Raw genomic sequence first — 21,300 nt, 5'->3', positions numbered from 1 at the left:
ATAAAGAATTTCCGGCATGCTCATTGTGGATGCACCGCGATTACCTCGAGACAACGTAACTTTATGGCGATAGAAATTTTTGCGAAGTGGGACTGTCTATTACAGACGTCGTGATCGAGGTTTGTATTATACCGTCCAAACATGCTTGAAACCTACATAAACGTTTACTGCCATTTGTACTACAATTTAACGCGTTGACTATCGTCAACAGTGACCCAAGATGCTAATTTTCTTTCTTCTTCTTTTTTTTTTTGGATGACTAAAATGAGATAAACTTCGCTAAAGAATCTCGATTAAAGAAGAACGACGAGAATGATTTAACTAGATAACCATGTTAGAAAACAGTGCGCAGATACGACATAATATTTTACAAAAATGAAACGTTACGATGCAGTATATTTCTTAAAGAGGAGAAAAAGAGGAAAAGGTAATTCAGACGAACTATCTTCTATCTGTTATAAAAAGCCATTATTGCTTTGGACGAGTAGGTTAATAAACGTTACATCACGTCGATTCGATGTACATCACGACGCAAATTGAAATTCATTCGAGGATCAGAAACAAGAACTTCTCCTTTCTGATTTCGCGATCTCGCCGTGTTATGAGATGAATCATCGTGGTACCGTTCGAGAGTAAGTCTTTCATCGAAGATGAAAGGTCGCTAGCATTTGACTCGAACGTACTTGACCCTGGTATCGGTTCAAGGCAAAGCGAAAAGCCGCTTTGATTTTCAACGGTGCAACGTGGAGAATCCGATTCGAGGAACCGATTGGGGGAGATCGCACACGATCGGTATACTATACCCTGGCTGGTAGGGAATCGTTGTCTTATTTACCCAGAGCGAATTAGAATGCTTAATAATCGTAGCCTCGGTCGAGACAGGTGGTGGTGGCTTGACCGACTTTTAAAGAAACCTTGGGGGGAGTTGGGCGGCATCTTCAGTTAGACATTGGCCTCCGCAAGACGAAGAGTCGGAAAAAAGAGCTGAAGGGTGCGACGAAGAGAGACGTCCTTTTCCAACGATCCTCTTCACTTCTATACGAAATTTTCGTCTGGTATATACTTTCTGTCAGTAGCACAGGTCAGTGAAAAATGGTTTTCTAGTTTCGTTAATTTCTTCTTCTTTTTCACCGAGACGCTTTCAGTTTCATCGTTAATGGAAATAGCGCTCTAATCTAATCTAATTCTAATCAATTCTTTATCTCTGATTCTATGTAATGTAGGCTTCTCATTGTTCCAATTATACCCGAGACTTTTAACTCGAGCGAAGAAGTTCAATTTTCTGTCACGTTATTAATCGTAGTAACTAAGTCCGGAAGGATCGGACACATACCTACGCGTACCTGATCACCGTTTCTCGTGACGTGACCGCATATTGTTCCGCACAAAGCTGACTGACGCGTGTGCTTCCTGAAGCGTTGTTCAGGTACCATCCGAACGGTGAACTTCTTGCAAGAGACGTCTTTGGCCGTGACCGTGATTTAGGTCAACCGGTCGCAGACAAGAAGTTAGCACGCGTCGTGACGAGCCCATTAGTCGAAACAAGAGGAAAAAGTCGTTCCTCCTACGAGTTCGCTGCTCGAAATGATTGGTCCCGTCGGAGGATCAACCGCGCGTTTCACCCTTTGCCGAGCTATTGTTAACGAGCGTGAACACGTGGTCGCATTGTTCACGGATCTCTAACATCCGGCAGTTCTGCGTGACAGCCGACGTTCCGTTAGCTTCCCTCTATTTCGGATCTGTATCTGCACGGTTTGCTTTCAGAAACGAAGACAGCATCGTTGATAAACCTTGATTCATAAGTCTAATAAATAATAATTATTCCGTTTGAAAAGGGTAAGGAACAAAGGAACAAAGCTTTGTAAATCGCCAACAGGAAACGGTGTACCTATTGTCCTCGTTAAAATTTACTGCAATCGCTGGCTAAGAGATAGCGTATCGTTCGTAGCGCGTTGAATATCAATACGTTTCGATATAAGATCTTCCCTTTGTGCAAAGCCGAGTGACAGCGGTAGGAAAATACGGAGAATGTCAAGCGCATGGCTGACCTTCGCGAGCGTACGATGCAAACGATGAATATTCGCGTCCGTGAATCTTTAGGCTTTGTCGACTTAAAAACTTCGTAGGATGTACTCGTGTCATCGTCATACTTTGATTTACAGGACAAGAGCGAAGATGCGGCTGTCGATGGTGGTCGAGTTGTTACTGATCGTCCTTCTGATCGCGTTCGCCGCTTACGGCAGAGTGATCGGTAATGATTTTCAAGAGTTTCCACATTGTTAACGTCAATTCTTGTAATGGCCTGGTAATTTCACGTGACTTCCTTGCTTGTAGAAAGGAAACGTTTATTGAAGGATTGAAGTTAATAAGAGATATAATTTCGAAGGATGAAGTCACTTCTTTTAGAGGTCTAACGAACGTAACTTAAAAATTGTGTTCGAAAATTACATGTTCCTACGTAACACGGTATATCCTTGCTAAAACGTAAAATTACTCACGGTAGAAAATAGATTCGGAAAATTTATTTGCTTCAATTTTCTCGCGCTCCCTGTTCCTGAAAAAGGCAAACGTGCATGTATATACGCGATGAATTTATTAATTCCATAGAGCGCGATGAGAAAGCAGAAGATAGAGCGATCAGGGATGTGAGCGGTTCTGAACAGAGTAACGTCGGTATATCGACGTTATCGTTGAAACAGGCAACCGACAACGTGAACAGATACTGCACTTGCAATGAGAACATATGCAATTGCTGCAGAGACTTCCATATACCGTTGGTGCAATTACAAGGACCAGGTAAACGTTGTGTTATTTAATTGAACGTAATGGAACGCGGCCATTAGAAAGGATAGTAATAAAGGAAACGGGACGATAAACAAATGTCGCGTTGTTAGATCCTTCATAGACTATTCGTTGAAACATCGTTGCATGTAATTAAACGCGAGCATGTACACAGAGTGTCCAAGACTGATACCAGTTATCGAGACGATAAAAAAGCGTCTGTATAGAAACCTCAGTGTTTATTTTTGAAGTTACGAACTGTCGAATCGCTACTATGATGTAATAAAAAAAAATACTTTTAATATTGTCAATATCGCGAAAATAGAAGTTTTGCGACACTCGGTGTTGTACGATGTTCGTACGAAGCTTGATAGAAAATTTTTTGGATGAATCGCAGCACAACATATCGAGTTGGCAACTTGCTGAAATCGACCAAGATAAGGATTGCATGTCTAAATATTTTCACGTACATGAAAAAGTCCGTGTGCTAGAAATGTGCATAAAAAATGTTACTAAAACGCCTCGATTATCCGCGATAGTACATAATTAGATGGTATTCCGTATACTTGTTAAAGACTTGAACAAAAATATCGTCCATTTCAGGATGTGCATCATTGCAATACTTGCAAGGGGATAATTTGGCGGTGCAGCTTAGCTTCGGTGATAACATTCTAACAAGCACAATCGTAAATGGTAAGTACTTGCGTCGTTCATACATTTCAGAGTCTGGAGATAGCGTCACAAGCGCCATGCAATGTCACAGATTTATCTCTGTTTGAAAGCTCACGGCACAGCCAGAAAAATTATTTGCCTGAAAAGTGTGTTAATCGTTTAGCAAAACGATGTGAAAAGTCTGCCGGAATTCAGGAAATGCGTCGAGACTTTCACGACTAACGTGTACGCACCGCACTTTTAAAAGACGAGTGCGCTTTATCGGTTCGAAAAATGTTTACAAAAAATTGAAAAACTGTGTTAAAAAGTCGATATCTCCTCTGTGTTTGTTCGCCGTAAGACGAATGCTACGTCAGAAATAAAGTATTCATAACGTATAAACATCATTCGATCGACTTGCGTCGCGACCGTTCGAGGAGAAAGTGCGGCATACATTAAACGAATAAGGAAACACGTTCCCTAAACGATTTCTATGATTACTATGACGATCTACGATGATTTGATATAACGTTTGATACGCTATGGGGTTTTAGGAAAGAATCCAAAGCCCGTATGCGTCCCGTTACCTGGAGGGTTTACGAAATTCTGTGGAAGAATTTATTCCATTAAACGGGATGCTAAAAATCACTTCAAAGCCTGCCTTGGACTGGAATTACAATCAGCGACAGAACTCGAGGCTAGTTTACGCGTTAGCTGCTTTAGGTAATGACACTTATTTCATAATAATATTCATTAGTCGATAATATTTTTACAAGTCATACAGAAAGAATAAAATGTTTACGCAATTGCCATATCATAGATTTGGCCCTGACGGTCTAAAGTTGCGCCCAGCAGAACCACTTCCGGTAGTGGAAGCCGAGGCCCCGGAAGAAGACGACGATGACGATTTCTTTGGCCTCGGTTCGGACGATGACGACGAAGACGATGATGCCGAGGATAATGCACCGTTGGCTAACTCCGTACCAAATTCTTCCGCGGAAGAAGACGAGGAAGAAGACGACGACGAAGATGTTCTTGGATTCGGAGCTCTATTAGATATTATAACTGGCGAAGACGAGACCGCAACGAAGAAACCAAAAGTAACAACGCCTCCGCCTCTTCTCCACTTCACGATTCCAATTCTAAGTAAGCCGACATCGTCACCAGTAGATTCTAACGTCGCAAGTAACGTTGCCACTAACGATTTCGAAGAGGACAACGAGTATAATCAAGAAACCTCGAACATGAGCGGAGAAGGCAATATCGAAATAAATGAGGAATCTGCAGCGACCGATACGACGGGTAGCGAAGCCGAAGAGATCGTCACACAGGTCTCCAATAAGATAGCTTCCTATACGAAGCCGGATAAAACACCGATTAAGAAATTCACAGCGGTTGATACGAGTACGAAAAAGCCAAGCATCACGAGCTCCAGCATCAACGCAATCGAAAATGAAACGAACAAGAAGAAGAAACCCTTGAAGAAACCGATTAAGGGCGAAGAAGACGACGATGACGATATTCTAGGAGATAGTCTAGACGACGATGACGACGACGACGATGAGGATGAAGAGATTTTAAACGACGACGACGATGATAACGAGAAGGACAGCGAAGCAGAGGAGGACGAAGATGAGAAGGTTGACGGAAGTGAACACGAGAATCACGAGGACGAAGACGAGAAAGGCGAGATCGAAGATTTAGATGACGACGACGACGAAGAAGATGCAGTGATCAGCGCGTTGGTTTATGACGAAAAAGAGAATGGAAAGAAGAAGGGCAAAGTGAAGAAGCATCACCAGTCTTCCGAAGCTTACGATGATGACTCGGATTATGAATTAGGCTTGACCGGGCTTTTGGCAAGAAGCAGGCATTCGAGAGACAATCGTCAGAGCAAAGAAATGAGATTCTAAGTCTTATATTCATGCTCGTCCCGTTCTATACGCGTATAGAATAATCAAAAGAAACCGTGAGACGATAGTTTTCCAAATAAATCAATCGATTATCGGCGAAGATTGAGTCCAAAGTTTAAGTAATCGTTCAAGATTGGACTTCTTTGTTAAATCGAGGAATATATGTTAAGAAGTATGGAGACTGATAGCTTCTTTTTTTTTTTTTTTTGATAAGAATCGTTTTATTATTTAATTAACTACTAGTAGATAACAACATATGTATAATACTTTTTGTAAAAAGCTTCTCTGCTAATGTTATTCGGACATCATGATAATAGATATGATAGAGTTATACATATTAAAATGTAACTTTTATAAAAAGTCGCCATATAGATCTGTGCAAATAATTTAATGCTATTTAAGACAGTAATTAATGTGATTTATGTACGGTCGTACAATTAATTTATTGAATCTGTAATTAAACATATACCCTTATTAAACTTATATCTGCATTAAATAAACTTATATCAGCTTATACACAAACGGTATGTACTTTTTGCATGAAAAGATTGTTCACGGAGGATTTGAATGATTTCCAGCTTTTTGTTACTTTTATCACATACGTTTTTTGAATACATCAATCGAAGCAGCTCGTTATTTTGTACAAAAAGTAAAAATCTATTTACATCGACAAATAGTAGATCAGTTACACATCAATTTTAATGATTATCTCTAAATAAACTTTTCATTCGGTAAATAATAAATAAATAATTTCGAAATATAGGTTATAATCACAGTCAATAAATTATCCATCAGTGGGTCAAACGTTTTATCAGTAGAGATCGACAGTGCCCTACACAGAACTACAGAACTCACGCTTGAATTTCGTATAATCGATGAGCACGAAACGGTATATAAACACGGTATTACATTCCAATCGATATCATTTTGTGGGTTCAACCGATCGGCAACGCACCTTTCTCTTCTTTCTTCGCCAAAATCATGTTCAAATTGTGCAGCGTTTTTGTGACACTCCTCCTAGTACAGACAGCCTGGTGTTCTACGTCTCACGATAAAAATATTAAAGCTCTTCAACAAGGTAACCCATAATTTTTATGACAATCAAAGTGTTAAAAAGAATTTCATTCGGAAACAGATAGTAATTTTAGACACTTGGCTCGTTTCATCAGACAATTTTATACCGAATCGATTATATTTACATAGTTCTGGCCAATTCAGTGACGTACTATGACCCGAATACCGGAACTGAGCTAAACGAAGAGATAATCGATTTAAAACTAAATAATTCGATTGCTACAAAGATATATCGACGTTCGCTATGCGACTGTAAGAAGAACAGTTGTAACTGTTGCGTCGGTATTCGTTTCGTTGGTTTTAATGGCCCAGTGTGTATTAGAATTACAATCGATACAGACAGTAAAGCTATCATAACCGCAAACGGAGACCCAATATTAACACATCGCTTTAGAAGTAAGAATTTTATTTTCTTTTCTTTCTGTATATTTATCGAACTGTGCTTTCTCACGATATATTTTAATTATAGTGCATCCACGCCCGATATGTGTTGGTCTTTCCAACCTTATAAATATTTGCGGTCAATTCGACTTTTATTATATTAATAACCATTTGCGATCTTGTACGAGCATCGATCTTCAGTTTCTCTTCCTTCGATTTTCGGGATTCCGATTTCCATGCGTTCAAATTGGCGATGACGGGATCTCTATTGCTAGTCTAGGACTGTTACCGAATCAGATTGGCACGGAGTCAGAGGATCAAGTAACCAACCCGGAAATATACGACGAAGTAGATTTCGAACAGCAGGATCTGGAAGTTCATGACAATCAGATGTTAATGTTGACTCCCGAGCAAGAGGCACAAATTGGACAATTAAAATTGCGATCACTAAGAACGAATTAATATCTGCGTAAAATGACATAGTTATTATTAACTAAAAAGTAGCGGTAATTTTATTCGTTAATTTAAAGATTAATTTCTAGTACCTATTGTTATTATTGTTATACCAATTGTTATTATGTACCTTATTATTGTAACGTACAGTGTATAATAATGTTGGACCACGTCTCTATGGTCATACCTGTTATCGTTTCTTACTATTTGTACCGAGACAGTATATCGAATAAAATGCGAATATTTCCAAGTACCCAAAAATCACCAAACATCTCATCAAAGCCTGCTTTAGACTGAATTTAGAATTAGCGACAGAACTCGAAGCTAATTTACGCGTTAGCTGTGTTACATCAGGTGACTCTTTACGTAACCCAGAATCCATCCCTCGGTCGAGGCGGCCACTAGTTGTGCAAATATAATTAGTCGGACCACAATAATTCTTAATTGTTATAAAATATATTTAAGTCGAGACGTTCCTTGTTATTATTGCTCCATCAGGTAAAAAATGGAAAGGTTGCGTTTTTCCCATGTTCAACGATCATTTCCACCCGCAAACGACTAGTGGTGGGGCGACCAACACCCAGCAATAGTTTTCCTCTGCGATAGCATCGTTACCGAATTTCACTGGTTTATCGTCCTCAGATCAGTCAACATCTCTTCGCTTGTTGTCATCCTTAGATTAGTCTATATCTCTTGATTGGTTTTTCATCTTTAGATCAGTCATCTGTTTAACTTATATTTGTACGCACCGAGCGTATCTGTCTATATCTACAAGTTGTTGGGATAAAATATATATTGTAATCTGTTATTCTCAGTGTTATAGTCAATTCAACCACCTCTGTTATCCTAACCGAAATAGGAAATCGACCACTTCGTGACGTCGATTATATTAGGTTGTCCGAAAGGTTTCTTTTGCTTTATAAGGAAATAATAGACGCAAAATGTTTTTTGTTTTATATTAGTTTATTCAATTATGCAGGAACATAATAATAGAAATAGAACGAAATGGATCATATCTGATTCAATAGAATTGTATCGGCATATGCGTCTTAGGACGTTTCGATACGAAGATGCTTCACATAGTTGTTTAGCCACAGAGGATTAACACTGCGATGCACATAAAGTAATAAACAAACTCTGGACAAAGCAATTTCATGTTCAAACATGTTCAAACCTTTCGATACCCCCCTCGATCAGTACAAATACACGACCAAGATCTCCGCGAGTCAGTAGTAGTGCGAATGAATATCAGTATCGAATCAATCTAACGAATCAGTATAACGATTAGTATCAGTACCGCAGTATCGCGCAATCTTATAACGAGTATCATCGAGCGAGCAACGCTTCCGATTAACTTTGTATTCTACATTTTAAAATATCTGTAAATATAGTTAACGAAATCAACTCGTTTCGTTATTGATTTAACCAACAACACGTCTCACCGTCCACCATAAAATGATATAAAACAGAAATTGTTGTTCATCTTTTATCGTAACGGGAATTTACGACTTCCGTTGGCGCGCTTCCACGCGATCGCATCTCTCCGCGAACGGTAGAACAAGCTGTTTTAGGTGATGATACGTATTTATTAATAGTATTTATTTATTGATAACATTTTCCTGTGAACTGTAGAATGAATAAAAGATATACGCAATTGCAATATCATTGATTTGACCCTGACCCTCTAAAGCTACGTCCAATAGAACCATTTCCAGTATTCGAAGTCGAGGTTCCGGAAGATGACGTGATTTTCTTGCTGAAGGACAATGACGAGGAAGACGATGATTCCGAGGATGGCGCACTATTGGCTAACTTCGTGCCAAATTCTTCTACGGAAGAAGACGAGGATGAAGATGACGTCGAATTATTCTCGGATTCAACACTCTTAGAAGAATAAAAAAAGATCACGGCCCGCCTCTTCTTTACTTCACAGTTTCAATTCTAAGGAAGCTGATATCGTTGTCGGTAGATTCTAGCGTCGGAAGTAACGTTGTCGCTAATAATTCCAAAGAAGACGACGAGTATAATCAAGAATCCTCGAAGATGAGAGAATAAAGCAGTATCGAAACAAATAACAAGTCTGCAGTCACCGATACGACGGTTAACGAAGCCGAAGAAATCGTTAAAAAGGTCTTCAATAAGATAGAGTCCTATGCGAAGCCGGATAAAACACCGATTAAGAAATTCACAGCGATTGATACGAGTACGAAAAAGCCAAGCATCACAAGCTCCAGCATCAACGCAATAGAAAATGAAACGAACAAGAAGAAGAAACCCTTGAGGAAACCGATTAAGGGCGAAGAAGACGACGATGACGATATTCTAGGAGATAGTCTAGACGACGATGACGACGACGACGATGAGGATGAAGAGATTTTAAACGACGACGACGATGATAACGAGAAGGACAGCGAAGCAGAGGAGGACGAAGATGAGGAGGTTGACGGAAGTGAACACGAGAATCACGAGGACGAAGATGAGAAAAGCGAAATTGAAGATTTAGATGACGACTACGACGAAGAAGATGCAGTGATCAGCGCGTTGGTTTATGACGAAAAAGAGAATGGAAAGAAGAAGGGCAAAGTGAAAAAATATAACCAGTTTTCCGAAGCTTACGATGATGACTCGAATTACGAATTAGGCTTGGCCCGGCTTTTAGCAGAAAATAGGCATTCGAGGAGCAATCGTCACACCAAAAAAACGAGATTTTTAGATCTTATATTCATGCTCGTCCCGTTTTGTATACGTATAGATAGAATAATAAAATAATCAAGGAACGATAGTTTCCGAAATCGATCAGTCGAATGTTTAGTAAAATCTGCCGTTCAAGATTGTTAGGCCTCTTTATTAACTCGACTTATCATTGTTAACTATGTTAAAAAGCGGAAAATCTGATAAATTCCTTTGTTATCATAAATCACTTTATTTCCTAAGTAATTAATGATTTTGAAAAATTGCTAATAGATAACAACAATTCAAAACTTGTTGAAGGAGCTCACGTACAAAGATTACTAATGGATTTTTTACGTTAAAAATGTAAATGATTAGGAAAATAATAAGGAATGTACTTCTGTGTTTGATAAATATATTGGGTCTGTAAATAAACGTATTAATTAAACATTTTATTATGTAAAATCCGATTTTAATATGTAAATATAAACTATGTAAATTACTTACTGTATGAAAAAGTATCTCAGATAAGATTTCATTTATTTCGATTTTTGTCGTTAATTTTTTTGTAGGTTGTACGTAAAAGTCATATAAAGATCACATACGTTTTTTTTTTTATAGAATTGTATAATTTTGAACGCAGTAATCGATGCAGCTCGTTATTTTCTACGAAAACGTACGAATCTACTTATGTTGACAATCACTTCAGTAGTTATGTTTTAATTTTAATTTTTTTCTCTAAATGATTTTTTGTTCAGCAATTAATTAACGATGTAGTTTGCGATAACAGACAAAAGTCAGATAATCATAATATCTACATATAGAGATATTTATAGTATAATATACACTATAAGGTATAACATAAGTATAGTATGTATATATATGTATATATATGTATACAGCATGGCGTATATTTATATATGTATTATCTATAAGTCGTTCAAATGATTATCAATCAAGATAATCAATACTTAACAAGTACTTTTTATACGTGCGTCTGTAAAAGTCACGTGCTGATTTCATCTAATCGATGAGCACGAAGGGATATATAAATATGGGATTCGACTCAAAGCAATCAAATCACATTTTGTGAAATTGTAATACACCTTGCTTTTCTTCTTTCTTCGCCAAAATCATGTTGTTCAAATTGTTGAACATCTTCGTGACACTCCTCCTGGTACAGGCTGCTTGGAGCGCTGCGTTGCACGATGAAGATATCGAAGCTTCTCAAGAAGGTAACAAATAATTTTTATGAAAGTCAAAGAGTTGGAAAGAATTTAATTCAGAAGTAGATAGTAATTTTAAGCAGTCGGTTCGCTTCATAGGATAATTTTATATCGAATCGATTAAATTTTCGCAGTCCAGTCCAACTTAGTGTCGTATTATGATCCGTACACCGGAACTGAATTAGATGTAGACACGAGCGATGCTCTTGTTGCAATGATACAACAACGTTCGCTATGCAAAAGTGAACAGAACGGTTATGGCTGTTGCGTTGGTGTTCATGTCAAAAACATGAAAGCTTCATTATGTGCAAAACTTGTCAACGGTAACGACCCTAAGCTTGAAATAACCGTAAACGGAAAAACGATCTTCTCGCATTCAGCGAAAGGTAAGCTTCTTTATTCCTGTTTCTCATTCCTCTATACTTGTATATCAAACGGTAATTTCTCATGATATATTTCACAATTGTTGTAGCGAACACACCTGAAATGTGTGGTAACATTTTCGAAGGAGTAAAAGTTTGCGAACAAACACAAGTCTCTGTTGTTGACAATGGTTTACGGGTTTGCGCGAACATCAGACTTAAATACGCTTTCTTTAAGAGTCACATAAACATCCCATGCTTTACTATTGGCAAACATGGTATCTCCGCGAACAATTTCGCACAGTTAGAGAATCAACAGGAAATGGAATCGAAAATGTACGACGAAATAAATTTCGAGCAGTAGACTCTGTCCAATCTGGATTATGACAACTACGTTCCAACGTTAGCTTCTGAGCAAGAGGCATAAATTGGTCAATTAAAAATATGAATACCAGAAATGAATTAATATCGGTGTAAAATTATATAGTTATTATTAAGTATAAAATTGTAACAATTTTATTCGTTGACTTAAAGATTAATCTGTAGAATTTATTGTTACCTTATCAGTATAATGTATAATAAAGTTGAACGAAATCGGCATAATCATACCTGTTATTCTTTTCTTGCTGTTTGTACCAAGCCAGTATATCGAATAAAACTACGCGATAAATAAATGATGTCCTATAAGAACCTTGACACGAGCTATGATTTTTTTTATAGCATGCACTCTCAATCTTTCGTGTGCCGATAGCTCGTCGCTTTTTTTCCTTAATCGGATTACCACGGCGATCCAGCAGAAAATAAAATGCGTGCGACCAGTACGAAGTAAACCTAAATTTCTCCGTAAAACGAGGTCAGAATGAGATATCCGTTAACTGACCAGTCGAGTGTCGAACGTTCAACAAGGAGTACTATCTATCTCACGAAGAGATGTTCTTCCGTAGTCATTGAATCCGGCATCGTTAAGGACGCGAGATGAGGGCTGCCTGTTTGCTACTCTTCTTCGCTGTTCTTTGCATTCAAAGCTCCTTGCAACGGATTAACAAGAGAGCTTCTGATTCGGAGAGAACGTTAGAAACATCCGTAGACAATGACATATTGGCCGTTACGAAAAACGGCGATTCCAAGAAGAATGAAGAAGATTGGAATACAAAGAAATTACACGAATTGCTGAAACAAGTGACGAATTCTACGTCGAACACCACGACTCAGGTGACCGCCACGAAACAAGGTCCTTGTCAATGCGGAGGAGGTGTCTGCGGTTGTTGTTCTAGAATTTTATTCGACACTTGGAAACAGAAAGCATGCGTGAATGTGACGTACGATCCGGATGAGTTTAGCTTTACCGCGAAGATTTCGATGAATAATAGAGTTCTGTATACAAGAACCATATCTGGTATGTTTAGTCACAACGTATAGGATATTTAAATTTCAGCCGTGTTTTAAAAAGATAACTTTAATTTCACGAGCATTTCAAACGTTTCAGGAAAGAATCCTCGGCCAATATGTGTGCCAGTGCCACGAATTCCAATCGTTAAAGCGTGTGTTCGATTTTATAACATTTATTTCCAGGGCAGAAATATTCATGCGTGTATAAATATGGAGGGAAAGTTTCAAGATTTCACGATATTTAAGGTGAGCTGGATTTGACGACCGGGGATGGATAAAGGGACGTCTCTTTCTCAACGTTTTTACGAATAATGCAAATATTTCCAGGTCGGATTAGATTGCATTAGATTCGGTGTAAACGGTTTGGCTCTGGTAAAGCCAGAGGACGGAGGTGGATTAGGTCAAATAGAATTCTTACCAGGTGATGACGATGATGAGGATGAAGACGATTATGATTACGACGACGACGACGACGATGACGACGATTTACTTGATTTCTGAGGAAACCTAAGATTCTGTTCGTGACAGTCGCGAAGAACTTAATAGTACAATTACGCATTCCTACTGCCATCGTATGGCAGCAATCATTATTTATTATATTTTCTTTTTATGTTTAAGAGCGTAACGCAACGATCTGTTTGTAAACTAATAGTCTGATGATTGTCAACGAGTTCGGTCATGTTTTATAAAGTAACTTTGCGTCGTTCGAAACATCGAATTAACTGCTGAATATCGTAATGTACATTATCAAGAGACGAATAAATAGATGTATTTGAAACCTACTTTTTTTTTATTATACCTCGGTAATTACATCCTGTGTAGCAACCACCGAGTCGAAACAATATTGTTTTGTGGAACGTCGATCGTCGATGCCGGTTAGTATAACTATGAGAGATGTAACGTGTCCATGTAACAGAGGTAAAAGAGGCAGTGCTGTAAATGTACCACAGTGAAAAAGTCCATTGAAAGGTACTAAGCATGAATTCCAAAGTATGTGGCGTCCTGATTTCATTTTGGTTACGTTTAATTTTTTATTGGACGGTTGGTGCTACGGAAGGAAGTCAGTTTTTTATTTATTCTCTGTTTCTGTTATAAAAGTTAAGTTTCACATTTTTAAATAAAATGTTTATTAGGAATCCCCGTATCTAAAGGGTTCTTGGCTTATAGAACTGTTCAGACGTTTCAGACATATTGTACCTGTAATACATCTTATTCTTGCTCCTGCTGTCAAAGTGTTTTTATTTTATACACCAAAGCTGAAAAAAAGCGTAAGTTTTTAGTATAATTAATTATTTTTTTATTGATCGTTTTCGAATCTTCTTATTTCATTGACGGGTTTCGATCACTTTGGAATCAATGGCTCAACTATCTCTTCAAAATTCTCTTTATCTCGTGCAGTTTGCGTTAATCTTACTTATCAAAGAAATGGGCTAAATATTGATATGGCGTTGAACTCCGATACATTAAGAAGTAGAACAATCACAAACTATAAGCCATTAAAGTTCTGCACTAATATACCAGGATGTTACTTTTCATCTGCATGTGTAAATATATTGGAACTCAATAAATTTCCCAGGTAAAACACACTTGAATGTAATACTTAAAGATGTCATATAATTCTCATTAAATTTTTTTCTTATATTTGACTCAAAGATCAATCACTGCTTGCCTTCGACTGGATATCTTCTCTAAGAAACGACTATGGCAATTAAATTACGACTGCGTTAGCATATCGATGGAGTTGCCTACAATACCAGGTAACGGAACGACGTCGACGACAATGAACGCAGGAATGACATCGGTAATGAGCACTCAAACGACGACGATGAGAACGGTGGAAACTGAAGAAACTACATCAACGGATGTAGAAATAATAACAGTACCAGGATGTAGACCAACAACAGTCGTAGATATTGATTAACTAAATATTATAAGAAATATGACAATATTCTGTAGATTACTCCAAATACTTAATTAATAACTGGCTTAGATATAAAGTTTTTGTGAAGAAATGATAAATTATACCGTAGATGTAGTTAATTAAAAACTTTAAAAAATAGATTGTTTTATTGTTTATTAAAAATACGCCTTATACGCCTACACATAATAGAAGTTATCGTTTTCTTTCAAATTTCCATTTGTAAACAGGAGCAGCATTCTTTGTTCCTACGCTTATTAGTTTTGGTTTAGTAATTTTTTTATCTTTTAGTGCTCTTTGCATTTCTAATTTTTGTTGTATAATAGTCAATTCCCTTTCTCTCTCTATCCTCTTTTGTAATTCTTTGTAAGCATTGTGTTTATCAGTTTCAATTCTTCTCAAGCTTGCCTCATCTATGTCTGGTAATTTCATATCTTTTAATTTACTTAATTTTGGTCTGTTTGTGCGTCTGGATATCAATGCTGGGTGTGTATCCAGTTTCTTAGCAAGATCAAAGTTTTTGACTTCCTCCAAATCGTCTACAAAAAAGGTATGTTTATTCTTGGTTTCATTTGCAGCATCTATCATATGCAGTTGACTCTGAAGCTTGTTTATTTTCTTTGCTTCTATGTTTCTCTTGTGAGCAATGTATCTAATATCTTGCGTCTCCATTAGCTGTATTTGTTCCGGTGTATGATTTTTACGTTTTTTTTTTTCTTTATGAACACCTCCGGTAATTTTGGAATTGATCATATGGAAATAAAATTCATCTGGGTTTTTGTTTAGGGCACGTTTACGCAAAAGTTTTAAAGTTTGTTGTTTTTCTTGATAATTTCTGGCTCTGGCAATATAATCTTTCTTTTTCTCCAAAAGACCCAAGTGCTTGCGAGTCTCTGGTTGATGTCTCTCGCGATGAGTCTTCTGTGTGGCTTTTGCTGCTTTCTTCCATGAAGACATTGTTAAAACTAAAAGGATTAGAAAGAATATTTTTGATAAATCAAAACGAAAAATACTTAAGCAAATCTTAAGAGTTTAATGGTAATACTGTCTTAAACAAAGGTGTAACATACCCAGACACAACACACGATTAAATTAACAAGAAATTTTTCTTTAAAAGGAAATTATAATGTTGTCGTACAGTGGCTGTCGTAACACTAAGAAACATAACCTCAAACATCAATCGATCGATACGATACCAGTTGCAGCAGCGCCATAGGAGCTAACGAATTCGAATCACACCAGGAGCATACTTAAATGACACCTTATTTATTAAAAAGCAGACAAACTTTACGATACTTACGATACTTTAAACTTCAAAATAGAAAAATAATCTACGATATTAATGAAATAAATACAGTACGCATAAAATGTTACAATTACTTTAATTGAAATACTAAGTGCGTTAATTTAATAAACGAATATACACCAATACAATAACACAAAAATATATTTCAATAAAAAAAATTTTTTTTATAGAAAATGATATCGCTGGAATTCCAATTATTATCGACTATCAATCGGTTTGCGTAGATTGGTGGGCTCTATCGGGAAGAGGTAGAACTGTGTTTCCAACCGATAACGATCCCTGATGGAAAACCTGAGTTTCCGACGATACTCCTCTCTGAGATGTAAGTTGTCGATTGTTTCGCATTCTCGCAATCGGTTCTCGTCCTTTAATTTTATACCATCCGCGGTGTCGTTTCGCAACGGGACTGCACAATTCATTCTGAGGGACAGTGAATTCCGTTGACGGTTGCGGTGGAGGTGCATTTTCGATATCATCTCTCGGTCGTTTTCCTGATTTTTGTAAAAAGGAAGATGCGAAATTTGATAAGGAACTTGAGGCCTCTGAAGTGGAGGGTATCGGTGCAACGCTTTCTCTTGGAAGAACTTGTTCTTTTTCGACATCCTTGTAGGAACCGATTGCTAAAAATTAATTCAATTTATTTTCTTTAAAAATACGACTTTTAAAAAAGACAAGTATACATACCCAAATTTTTCATGACATTTCTCACTGCGTTGGCGACCGCGGATAAAATTCCACCGGAGTTACTGTTATCCGTATTACTACTCGAAGTACTTGAATCTTTATTATCAGGACTGCTTAATTCATTTGACGAGGAGTAATAATTATGACTAGAAGCGGCATAAGAACCAACAGAACTCACCGAGCTACTGCAACCAGCGGAACTGTTGCTGTTGGTTGAAAGATTTGTATTAGAAGCGATACGTTCCAGTTTCTTTAAACTAGACTCTATCAAATCAGATGTCGTCATTTTAGAACTGCTTTCCATGACTACCATCATCACTATCCGCGAGGAATCAGCTGGCTGCTGATCCTTTCTCACATTCACTCTTTCCGGACTACGATATTCTTTTTGTATATTCTTCGCATTATCCTCGTAAATCTTGATCTGCGATTTCTCCAGAGACTCTTTCATCTCGGACAACGTGTTGCACGTTTCATAGTAGTCTTCGTTCTCCGTTACATCCATTACAACCATCGGGCTAGCTTCTGAAGGAATCTCATACTGGTCCGAAAATCGAACTTTCTTTAGAGAATCTGATCGTTTCTCTCCTTGATGCGTTTCTAGAGCTTGAGAATCTGGTAACACTTCATCCTCGACATTCGTTAATTCCATATCTTCCATGCAATTATTGTCCGTATAACGTTCACTTGTGTTACTATTATCTTTGCTCTTCATGATTCCTAGATTTTTCGATTTACCTTGGGGAAATTCTTTATTTTCCTGGTTCAATGGCAAAGAATAGAAGAGGGTTTCCTCGTGAATAGTGGCAGACGGGCAACTCATGTAATTGCTCGAATTGTCGGATTTCAAACTGCTTTTCAATGCGGAATTAGTTTTTGGTGTTTTCAAGGAGAAATTCGGAGCACTCGGTGTTTTAAAATCTAAACTCGTTTTTTGGCCGATGACCATAGGCGTACTTGTGTATCTATAAAGTTCAGGAGGAGAGGTCAATGAACCGAAGTTGCTACTGTCTTCGCACGATGCTTTTTCTTCTGAAGCCAAAGGTGGTGTATTCAGTACGGATCTTTGTTCTTTGGACACCAATGAATATCGATGTTGTGATTTCCACCATTTGCAATTGCCTCTATCTATAGAAAACAATATAAAAGATGAATTTTAATTATCAGCAAAATTAAGTGTGTAGTAACCATATTCGCATATGAATTTCCTTATGAAAAATAAAAACAAGTACAGTGATAATTACCAAACGATTCCAAATCTTTAATCTGTTTGAAAATCTCACCACACAAATAACAATACAGAGGCAAGTGCGTGATTGCTATGTGACACAGAAGAACCTTATCCTCGAGGGATTTGAACGAAAATTTCTCGTTCATACAGAATGGACAGTTCGGTTGCCGTTTCTTGTGTTTTTTCTCTTCATGCTGTTCCCGGCATGACGCGCAGCAGAATAATTTCTTGCATACGTAACAAGTTCGGTTTGTCTACTCAATGTAAAAATTTTATGATGAATAGTAATTGTACAGGTTTAGCTCGAAAAATCTTTGAATAAATACCTCAACTGGAGCCATAGTTAGACGAGGTCAACGCAAACTGAGACGATGTAATGTTTACTACCTTATTATAGTCAACACAATACGAAGTATACATGTATAAAAACAATTCTTTCTGGTACTTGACATTTAAGCAACATAGTGAATAATTAATTGACCGGATATAGAAGAAAATAATTAAAGGAGGAATAAAAATTTAGTAATGAATAAAATACCACCTTTAAATAGTTTTTTGGATTAAGGATATGGGATAAAAGCAATTCCTACGGAATCAATGATATATTTACAGAATGTTACAACATGTTTAAAAAAGTAATTTATAAAATTAAAAAATATAAAATAACACGCAAATTTTTACGTCGTATTATCTTTATTATCAGATTCATTAGATAATTGGGCAGACATTAATTGGTCAAGACCCAATATATCTTCGTTGTTATCATCGTTTTTGCTGTCTTGCAGCTTGGTCACCTTATTTTCATTTGTCTCCTTATTTTTCTGCTTCGCTTGCTTTTTAAAGTCTGCAATGGTCATGGAATTTAGATTATCTACTACTACATTAACATCGAATCTTCTAAAATCGGTATCTCTGTCCTCCAATAGAGACAATGCTTCTTCGTATGGTGGTGCAATCGGTGTTTGTACTGGCTCGTGATATGTGTATTCTTTCCCTTCAAACTGAAACAAAGGAACATAGATAGTACAAAATATAATTCAACGTGAACGTGATAAATAAGAAAAGCTTACATCCAGTGGATAACACGTATCAGAATCGGGTTGACTAAGATCACCACATACAACGAATGGAACAATGACTCTGTTAACTCCTGTAAGCTCATTAAAATCACACGGCTCATGAGTCAAGAGAGGATTCAACATATGAGGTTCGTAACCTTCAGGTGGTGAATAATCTTTACAGACTACAAATGCTTCAATGCTAGAATTGCGAGAACTGCTAGGCTTTGTACAATAAACATAGGGGAAAAATATCTTTAACTGAGCATATAGTAACGTCACATCCTTAGCTCTAAATATTTTTGCTACAAACGTGCCTCCTTTCCTTAGTATATGAGTAGTAATGTTTAGAGCTGCTAGTAATAATTGAGATTGGATATAAATGTCCATATCGTGTAAACCTGTAACTGTTAATAATTACTCTGTAAGCATTATTATAATTTATCAGTGAAAATAATACTTTAATTTAAATTTACCATCTGGTGCTCCATCGCAGACTACCAAATCAGCCTGTTCATTGTCAAAATGAGAAATAATTTGCTTCGCGGTGTTAATGTTGGTAATGTCTCCTTGAATTTGAATCACCCCTTCTATTGGTGCCATCGCTTGTAAATCAACCGCAACTATTTTTGGAGGCGTTGCATTTCCTGTTTCCAAAGCTTTTTTGTAATTCTCGCTATTCGTGAAAATATATAATCAAGATTTAGGTATCTTGCAAAAGTTGATTTCTTCTTAGAATTTTAGCAAATCGATTGCAACATACTTTAATCTTCGTGATAAAACCTGACTCCAGCTACCAGGTGCAGCACACAGATCCACAGCTTTGTTAACCCCTTTTTTCAGCCATAAACAAAAGATTGTATTTTATCTGTGCAGTGTTGGAGTCATTTATTTTTGTATACTTACGTACGTACCATCTAAAATATGACACTCGTTATCTATTTGAAGCAATTTGAAAGCGCTCCTTGCTCTCCATCCTTCTTCTTTCGCTCGTCGATAATAAATATCTCGTTTATCTTTCGATGTTTTTCCCATAGTTAAACAATGTGGAATGCAATGTTTATTGTTCACTGTCGTTTCACGTTTTGGTTACTTTCAGATTTTGGGTTCCTCACGCTGACAAACATAAAGATTCTTACAGAAACTGTATTTCTGAGTTCTAGCATTAATCTGTTGGTAACACTAAGAAAATAACCGCCAAGTTCAATATTTGTTCAGTCAGCGTTCATTACTGTATAAATACGACTAATATTTTATAATTCTTAAATTATAGGGGACGATGCTTACGTATCGGACTACGACCAAGAGATAAATTTTAAAATAAAAGCAACTACTTTGCGTTTGTTTTTAGCCCCTTAACCTACAACTATGGGCATAGCCCGTAGTACGATGATCGGGTCAAATATAATATATAATATAATATATAATAGCTTGTTTACGTTTTCGGCTCAAAATTCTCGAACGTAAATCGTAGGTTAAGGGATTAAACATTCTTGTTTTTATATCATTAAATGTGTCATTCAAGAAAAATATTTGTACAAATATTATCGAGGAGTTTTCATCAAGCGTAACACTGATAGATGAAGTAATTAAAACGGAACAATATATTTTCGCATCGAAGGCCAGTAGATCTTTTGTAGAATATCTTTTTTATCTGCCAGTTTATCGGGACCAAATGCGGATACGTGTTTTCCAATTAAAGTACAAAAAATACCCACGGTGAAGAAAATTATTGTAGTTTCCAGATGATGCATTGTAGAGAATATTCGAAAATTGCACGTTTGTTATGTCTTCCTGGACGTTTTATATAAACATCGTATACCTTCCCGACGATTATTTCATTAATTTTCTAGCTCAGGAATTCCCGTTTCGATAATAAAAACGATAGAAATAATCGTCTTTTATAATCGTATCTTTTATCTTTTATTTATGAGTCAATATTACCGCGAACTATTAACAGCAACACTTAGTTCATCTTTCACGAACATCAACAACGGTTTCACATTTGTCCAAAGTTTCGTTTAAACAGTAATCGCAAAAAGATTCATCCCCTTTGCTCTCTACTATTACACAATCACACATTATGATTGCATTGAAAGATTTACGACGTTTATTCTATTCTCCCGTGAAACGGACGAGAGTTTCGTGTTTGTCTGAAACACGAGTTTGAGTAAAATCGTTCTTACATAATTTCATCATGTTT

At 37.0% G+C, this 21,300-nt stretch overlaps 8 protein-coding genes and 1 pseudogene across 9 annotated transcripts; 6 read left to right on the top strand and 3 right to left on the bottom strand.

Annotated features, from left to right (window-relative positions):
* The first annotated feature begins 901 nt into the window (after positions 1–901).
* LOC143302842 (uncharacterized) lies at positions 902–5,739 on the top strand. Its single transcript, XM_076619366.1, has 6 exons — positions 902–1,081; positions 2,163–2,251; positions 2,608–2,796; positions 3,385–3,474; positions 3,987–4,155; positions 4,253–5,739. Exons 2-6 carry the CDS (start codon positions 2,176–2,178, stop codon positions 5,343–5,345), a joined length of 1,617 nt encoding a protein of 538 aa, XP_076475481.1. The 5' UTR covers positions 902–1,081; positions 2,163–2,175; the 3' UTR covers positions 5,346–5,739.
* Positions 5,740–5,959: 220 nt separating this feature from the next.
* LOC117155696 (uncharacterized) lies at positions 5,960–7,557 on the top strand. Its single transcript, XM_076619367.1, has 3 exons — positions 5,960–6,423; positions 6,549–6,815; positions 6,889–7,557. Exons 1-3 carry the CDS (start codon positions 6,327–6,329, stop codon positions 7,260–7,262), a joined length of 738 nt encoding a protein of 245 aa, XP_076475482.1. The 5' UTR covers positions 5,960–6,326; the 3' UTR covers positions 7,263–7,557.
* LOC117155793 (uncharacterized) lies at positions 7,413–10,124 on the top strand (annotated as a pseudogene).
* An 869-nt stretch (positions 10,125–10,993) lies between these two features.
* LOC117155704 (uncharacterized) lies at positions 10,994–12,114 on the top strand. Its single transcript, XM_033331967.2, has 3 exons — positions 10,994–11,158; positions 11,284–11,535; positions 11,622–12,114. The coding sequence occupies exons 1-3, from the start codon at positions 11,059–11,061 to the stop codon at positions 11,873–11,875; spliced, it is 606 nt and encodes a 201-aa protein (XP_033187858.1). The 5' UTR covers positions 10,994–11,058; the 3' UTR covers positions 11,876–12,114.
* A 294-nt stretch (positions 12,115–12,408) lies between these two features.
* On the top strand, positions 12,409–13,678 carry LOC117155701 (uncharacterized). The gene is made up of 3 exons (XM_033331965.2): positions 12,409–12,907; positions 12,998–13,146; positions 13,228–13,678. Exons 1-3 carry the CDS (start codon positions 12,487–12,489, stop codon positions 13,399–13,401), a joined length of 744 nt encoding a protein of 247 aa, XP_033187856.2. The 5' UTR covers positions 12,409–12,486; the 3' UTR covers positions 13,402–13,678.
* A 40-nt stretch (positions 13,679–13,718) lies between these two features.
* LOC117155703 (uncharacterized) lies at positions 13,719–14,924 on the top strand. The gene is made up of 4 exons (XM_033331966.2): positions 13,719–13,960; positions 14,034–14,168; positions 14,299–14,476; positions 14,554–14,924. Exons 1-4 carry the CDS (start codon positions 13,879–13,881, stop codon positions 14,819–14,821), a joined length of 663 nt encoding a protein of 220 aa, XP_033187857.1. The 5' UTR covers positions 13,719–13,878; the 3' UTR covers positions 14,822–14,924.
* A 33-nt stretch (positions 14,925–14,957) lies between these two features.
* On the bottom strand, positions 14,958–16,042 carry LOC117155700 (putative U3 small nucleolar RNA-associated protein 11). Its single transcript, XM_033331964.2, has 2 exons — positions 15,889–16,042; positions 14,958–15,783 (listed from the first exon to the last, which is right to left on the bottom strand). Exon 2 carries the CDS (start codon positions 15,773–15,775, stop codon positions 15,014–15,016), a length of 762 nt encoding a protein of 253 aa, XP_033187855.2. The 5' UTR covers positions 15,776–15,783; positions 15,889–16,042; the 3' UTR covers positions 14,958–15,013.
* On the bottom strand, positions 15,900–18,540 carry LOC117155699 (uncharacterized). The gene is made up of 4 exons (XM_076619012.1): positions 18,053–18,540; positions 16,809–17,936; positions 16,119–16,744; positions 15,900–16,037 (listed from the first exon to the last, which is right to left on the bottom strand). Exons 1-3 carry the CDS (start codon positions 18,183–18,185, stop codon positions 16,332–16,334), a joined length of 1,674 nt encoding a protein of 557 aa, XP_076475127.1. The 5' UTR covers positions 18,186–18,540; the 3' UTR covers positions 15,900–16,037; positions 16,119–16,331.
* Positions 18,541–18,626: 86 nt separating this feature from the next.
* Trm7-32 (tRNA methyltransferase 7-32) lies at positions 18,627–21,300 on the bottom strand. Of its 2 annotated transcripts, none has more exons than XM_076619017.1 (6): positions 21,284–21,300; positions 20,012–20,213; positions 19,861–19,930; positions 19,574–19,773; positions 19,110–19,504; positions 18,627–19,040 (listed from the first exon to the last, which is right to left on the bottom strand). In XM_076619017.1, the coding sequence occupies exons 2-6, from the start codon at positions 20,130–20,132 to the stop codon at positions 18,717–18,719; spliced, it is 1,110 nt and encodes a 369-aa protein (XP_076475132.1). In that variant the 5' UTR covers positions 20,133–20,213; positions 21,284–21,300; the 3' UTR covers positions 18,627–18,716. The 2 variants fall into 2 exon arrangements, with proteins under 2 accessions (XP_076475132.1, XP_033187866.2); XM_033331975.2 differs by lacking the exon at positions 21,284–21,300 and adding an exon at positions 20,816–20,931.

Source organism: Bombus vancouverensis, chromosome 6 (genome assembly GCF_051014615.1).
Source record: "Bombus vancouverensis nearcticus chromosome 6, iyBomVanc1_principal, whole genome shotgun sequence".
Lineage (NCBI taxonomy): Eukaryota > Metazoa > Arthropoda > Insecta > Hymenoptera > Apidae > Bombus > Bombus vancouverensis.
This window is presented reverse-complemented; position numbering and strand designations above follow the sequence as displayed.

Bases quoted from the DNA above. Each gene is read 5' to 3' on its own strand.
- LOC117155699 (XM_076619012.1), bottom strand. From the start codon at position 18,185: ATGAACGAGAAATTTTCGTTCAAATCCCTCGAGGATAAGGTTCTTCTG. The intron at 17,937-18,052 runs GTAATTATCACT...TGTTTTCTATAG, and splicing joins TAAAGATTTGGAATCGTTTG to ATAGAGGCAATTGCAAATGG. The intron at 16,745-16,808 runs GTATGTATACTT...ATTAATTTTTAG, and splicing joins AAATGTCATGAAAAATTTGG to CAATCGGTTCCTACAAGGAT.
- LOC117155703 (XM_033331966.2), top strand. From the start codon at position 13,879: ATGAATTCCAAAGTATGTGGCGTCCTGATTTCATTTTGGTTACGTTTA. The intron at 14,169-14,298 runs GTAAGTTTTTAG...TATCTCGTGCAG, and splicing joins CACCAAAGCTGAAAAAAAGC to TTTGCGTTAATCTTACTTAT. The intron at 14,477-14,553 runs GTAAAACACACT...TTTGACTCAAAG, and splicing joins GAACTCAATAAATTTCCCAG to ATCAATCACTGCTTGCCTTC.
- Trm7-32 (XM_076619017.1), bottom strand. From the start codon at position 20,132: ATGGGAAAAACATCGAAAGATAAACGAGATATTTATTATCGACGAGCG. The intron at 19,931-20,011 runs GTACGTACGTAA...GGCTGAAAAAAG, and splicing joins CGAGTGTCATATTTTAGATG to GGGTTAACAAAGCTGTGGAT. The intron at 19,041-19,109 runs GTAAGCTTTTCT...CCTTTGTTTCAG, and splicing joins ATACGTGTTATCCACTGGAT to TTTGAAGGGAAAGAATACAC.
- LOC117155700 (XM_033331964.2), bottom strand. From the start codon at position 15,775: ATGTCTTCATGGAAGAAAGCAGCAAAAGCCACACAGAAGACTCATCGC.
- LOC117155704 (XM_033331967.2), top strand. From the start codon at position 11,059: ATGTTGTTCAAATTGTTGAACATCTTCGTGACACTCCTCCTGGTACAG. The intron at 11,159-11,283 runs GTAACAAATAAT...AAATTTTCGCAG, and splicing joins TATCGAAGCTTCTCAAGAAG to TCCAGTCCAACTTAGTGTCG. The intron at 11,536-11,621 runs GTAAGCTTCTTT...CAATTGTTGTAG, and splicing joins CTTCTCGCATTCAGCGAAAG to CGAACACACCTGAAATGTGT.
- LOC117155696 (XM_076619367.1), top strand. From the start codon at position 6,327: ATGTTCAAATTGTGCAGCGTTTTTGTGACACTCCTCCTAGTACAGACA. The intron at 6,424-6,548 runs GTAACCCATAAT...ATATTTACATAG, and splicing joins TATTAAAGCTCTTCAACAAG to TTCTGGCCAATTCAGTGACG. The intron at 6,816-6,888 runs GTAAGAATTTTA...TTTTAATTATAG, and splicing joins ATTAACACATCGCTTTAGAA to TGCATCCACGCCCGATATGT.
- LOC117155701 (XM_033331965.2), top strand. From the start codon at position 12,487: ATGAGGGCTGCCTGTTTGCTACTCTTCTTCGCTGTTCTTTGCATTCAA. The intron at 12,908-12,997 runs GTATGTTTAGTC...CAAACGTTTCAG, and splicing joins GTATACAAGAACCATATCTG to GAAAGAATCCTCGGCCAATA. The intron at 13,147-13,227 runs GTGAGCTGGATT...AAATATTTCCAG, and splicing joins AAGATTTCACGATATTTAAG to GTCGGATTAGATTGCATTAG.
- LOC143302842 (XM_076619366.1), top strand. From the start codon at position 2,176: ATGCGGCTGTCGATGGTGGTCGAGTTGTTACTGATCGTCCTTCTGATC. The intron at 2,252-2,607 runs GTAATGATTTTC...TTAATTCCATAG, and splicing joins CGCTTACGGCAGAGTGATCG to AGCGCGATGAGAAAGCAGAA. The intron at 4,156-4,252 runs GTAATGACACTT...GCCATATCATAG, and splicing joins TTACGCGTTAGCTGCTTTAG to ATTTGGCCCTGACGGTCTAA.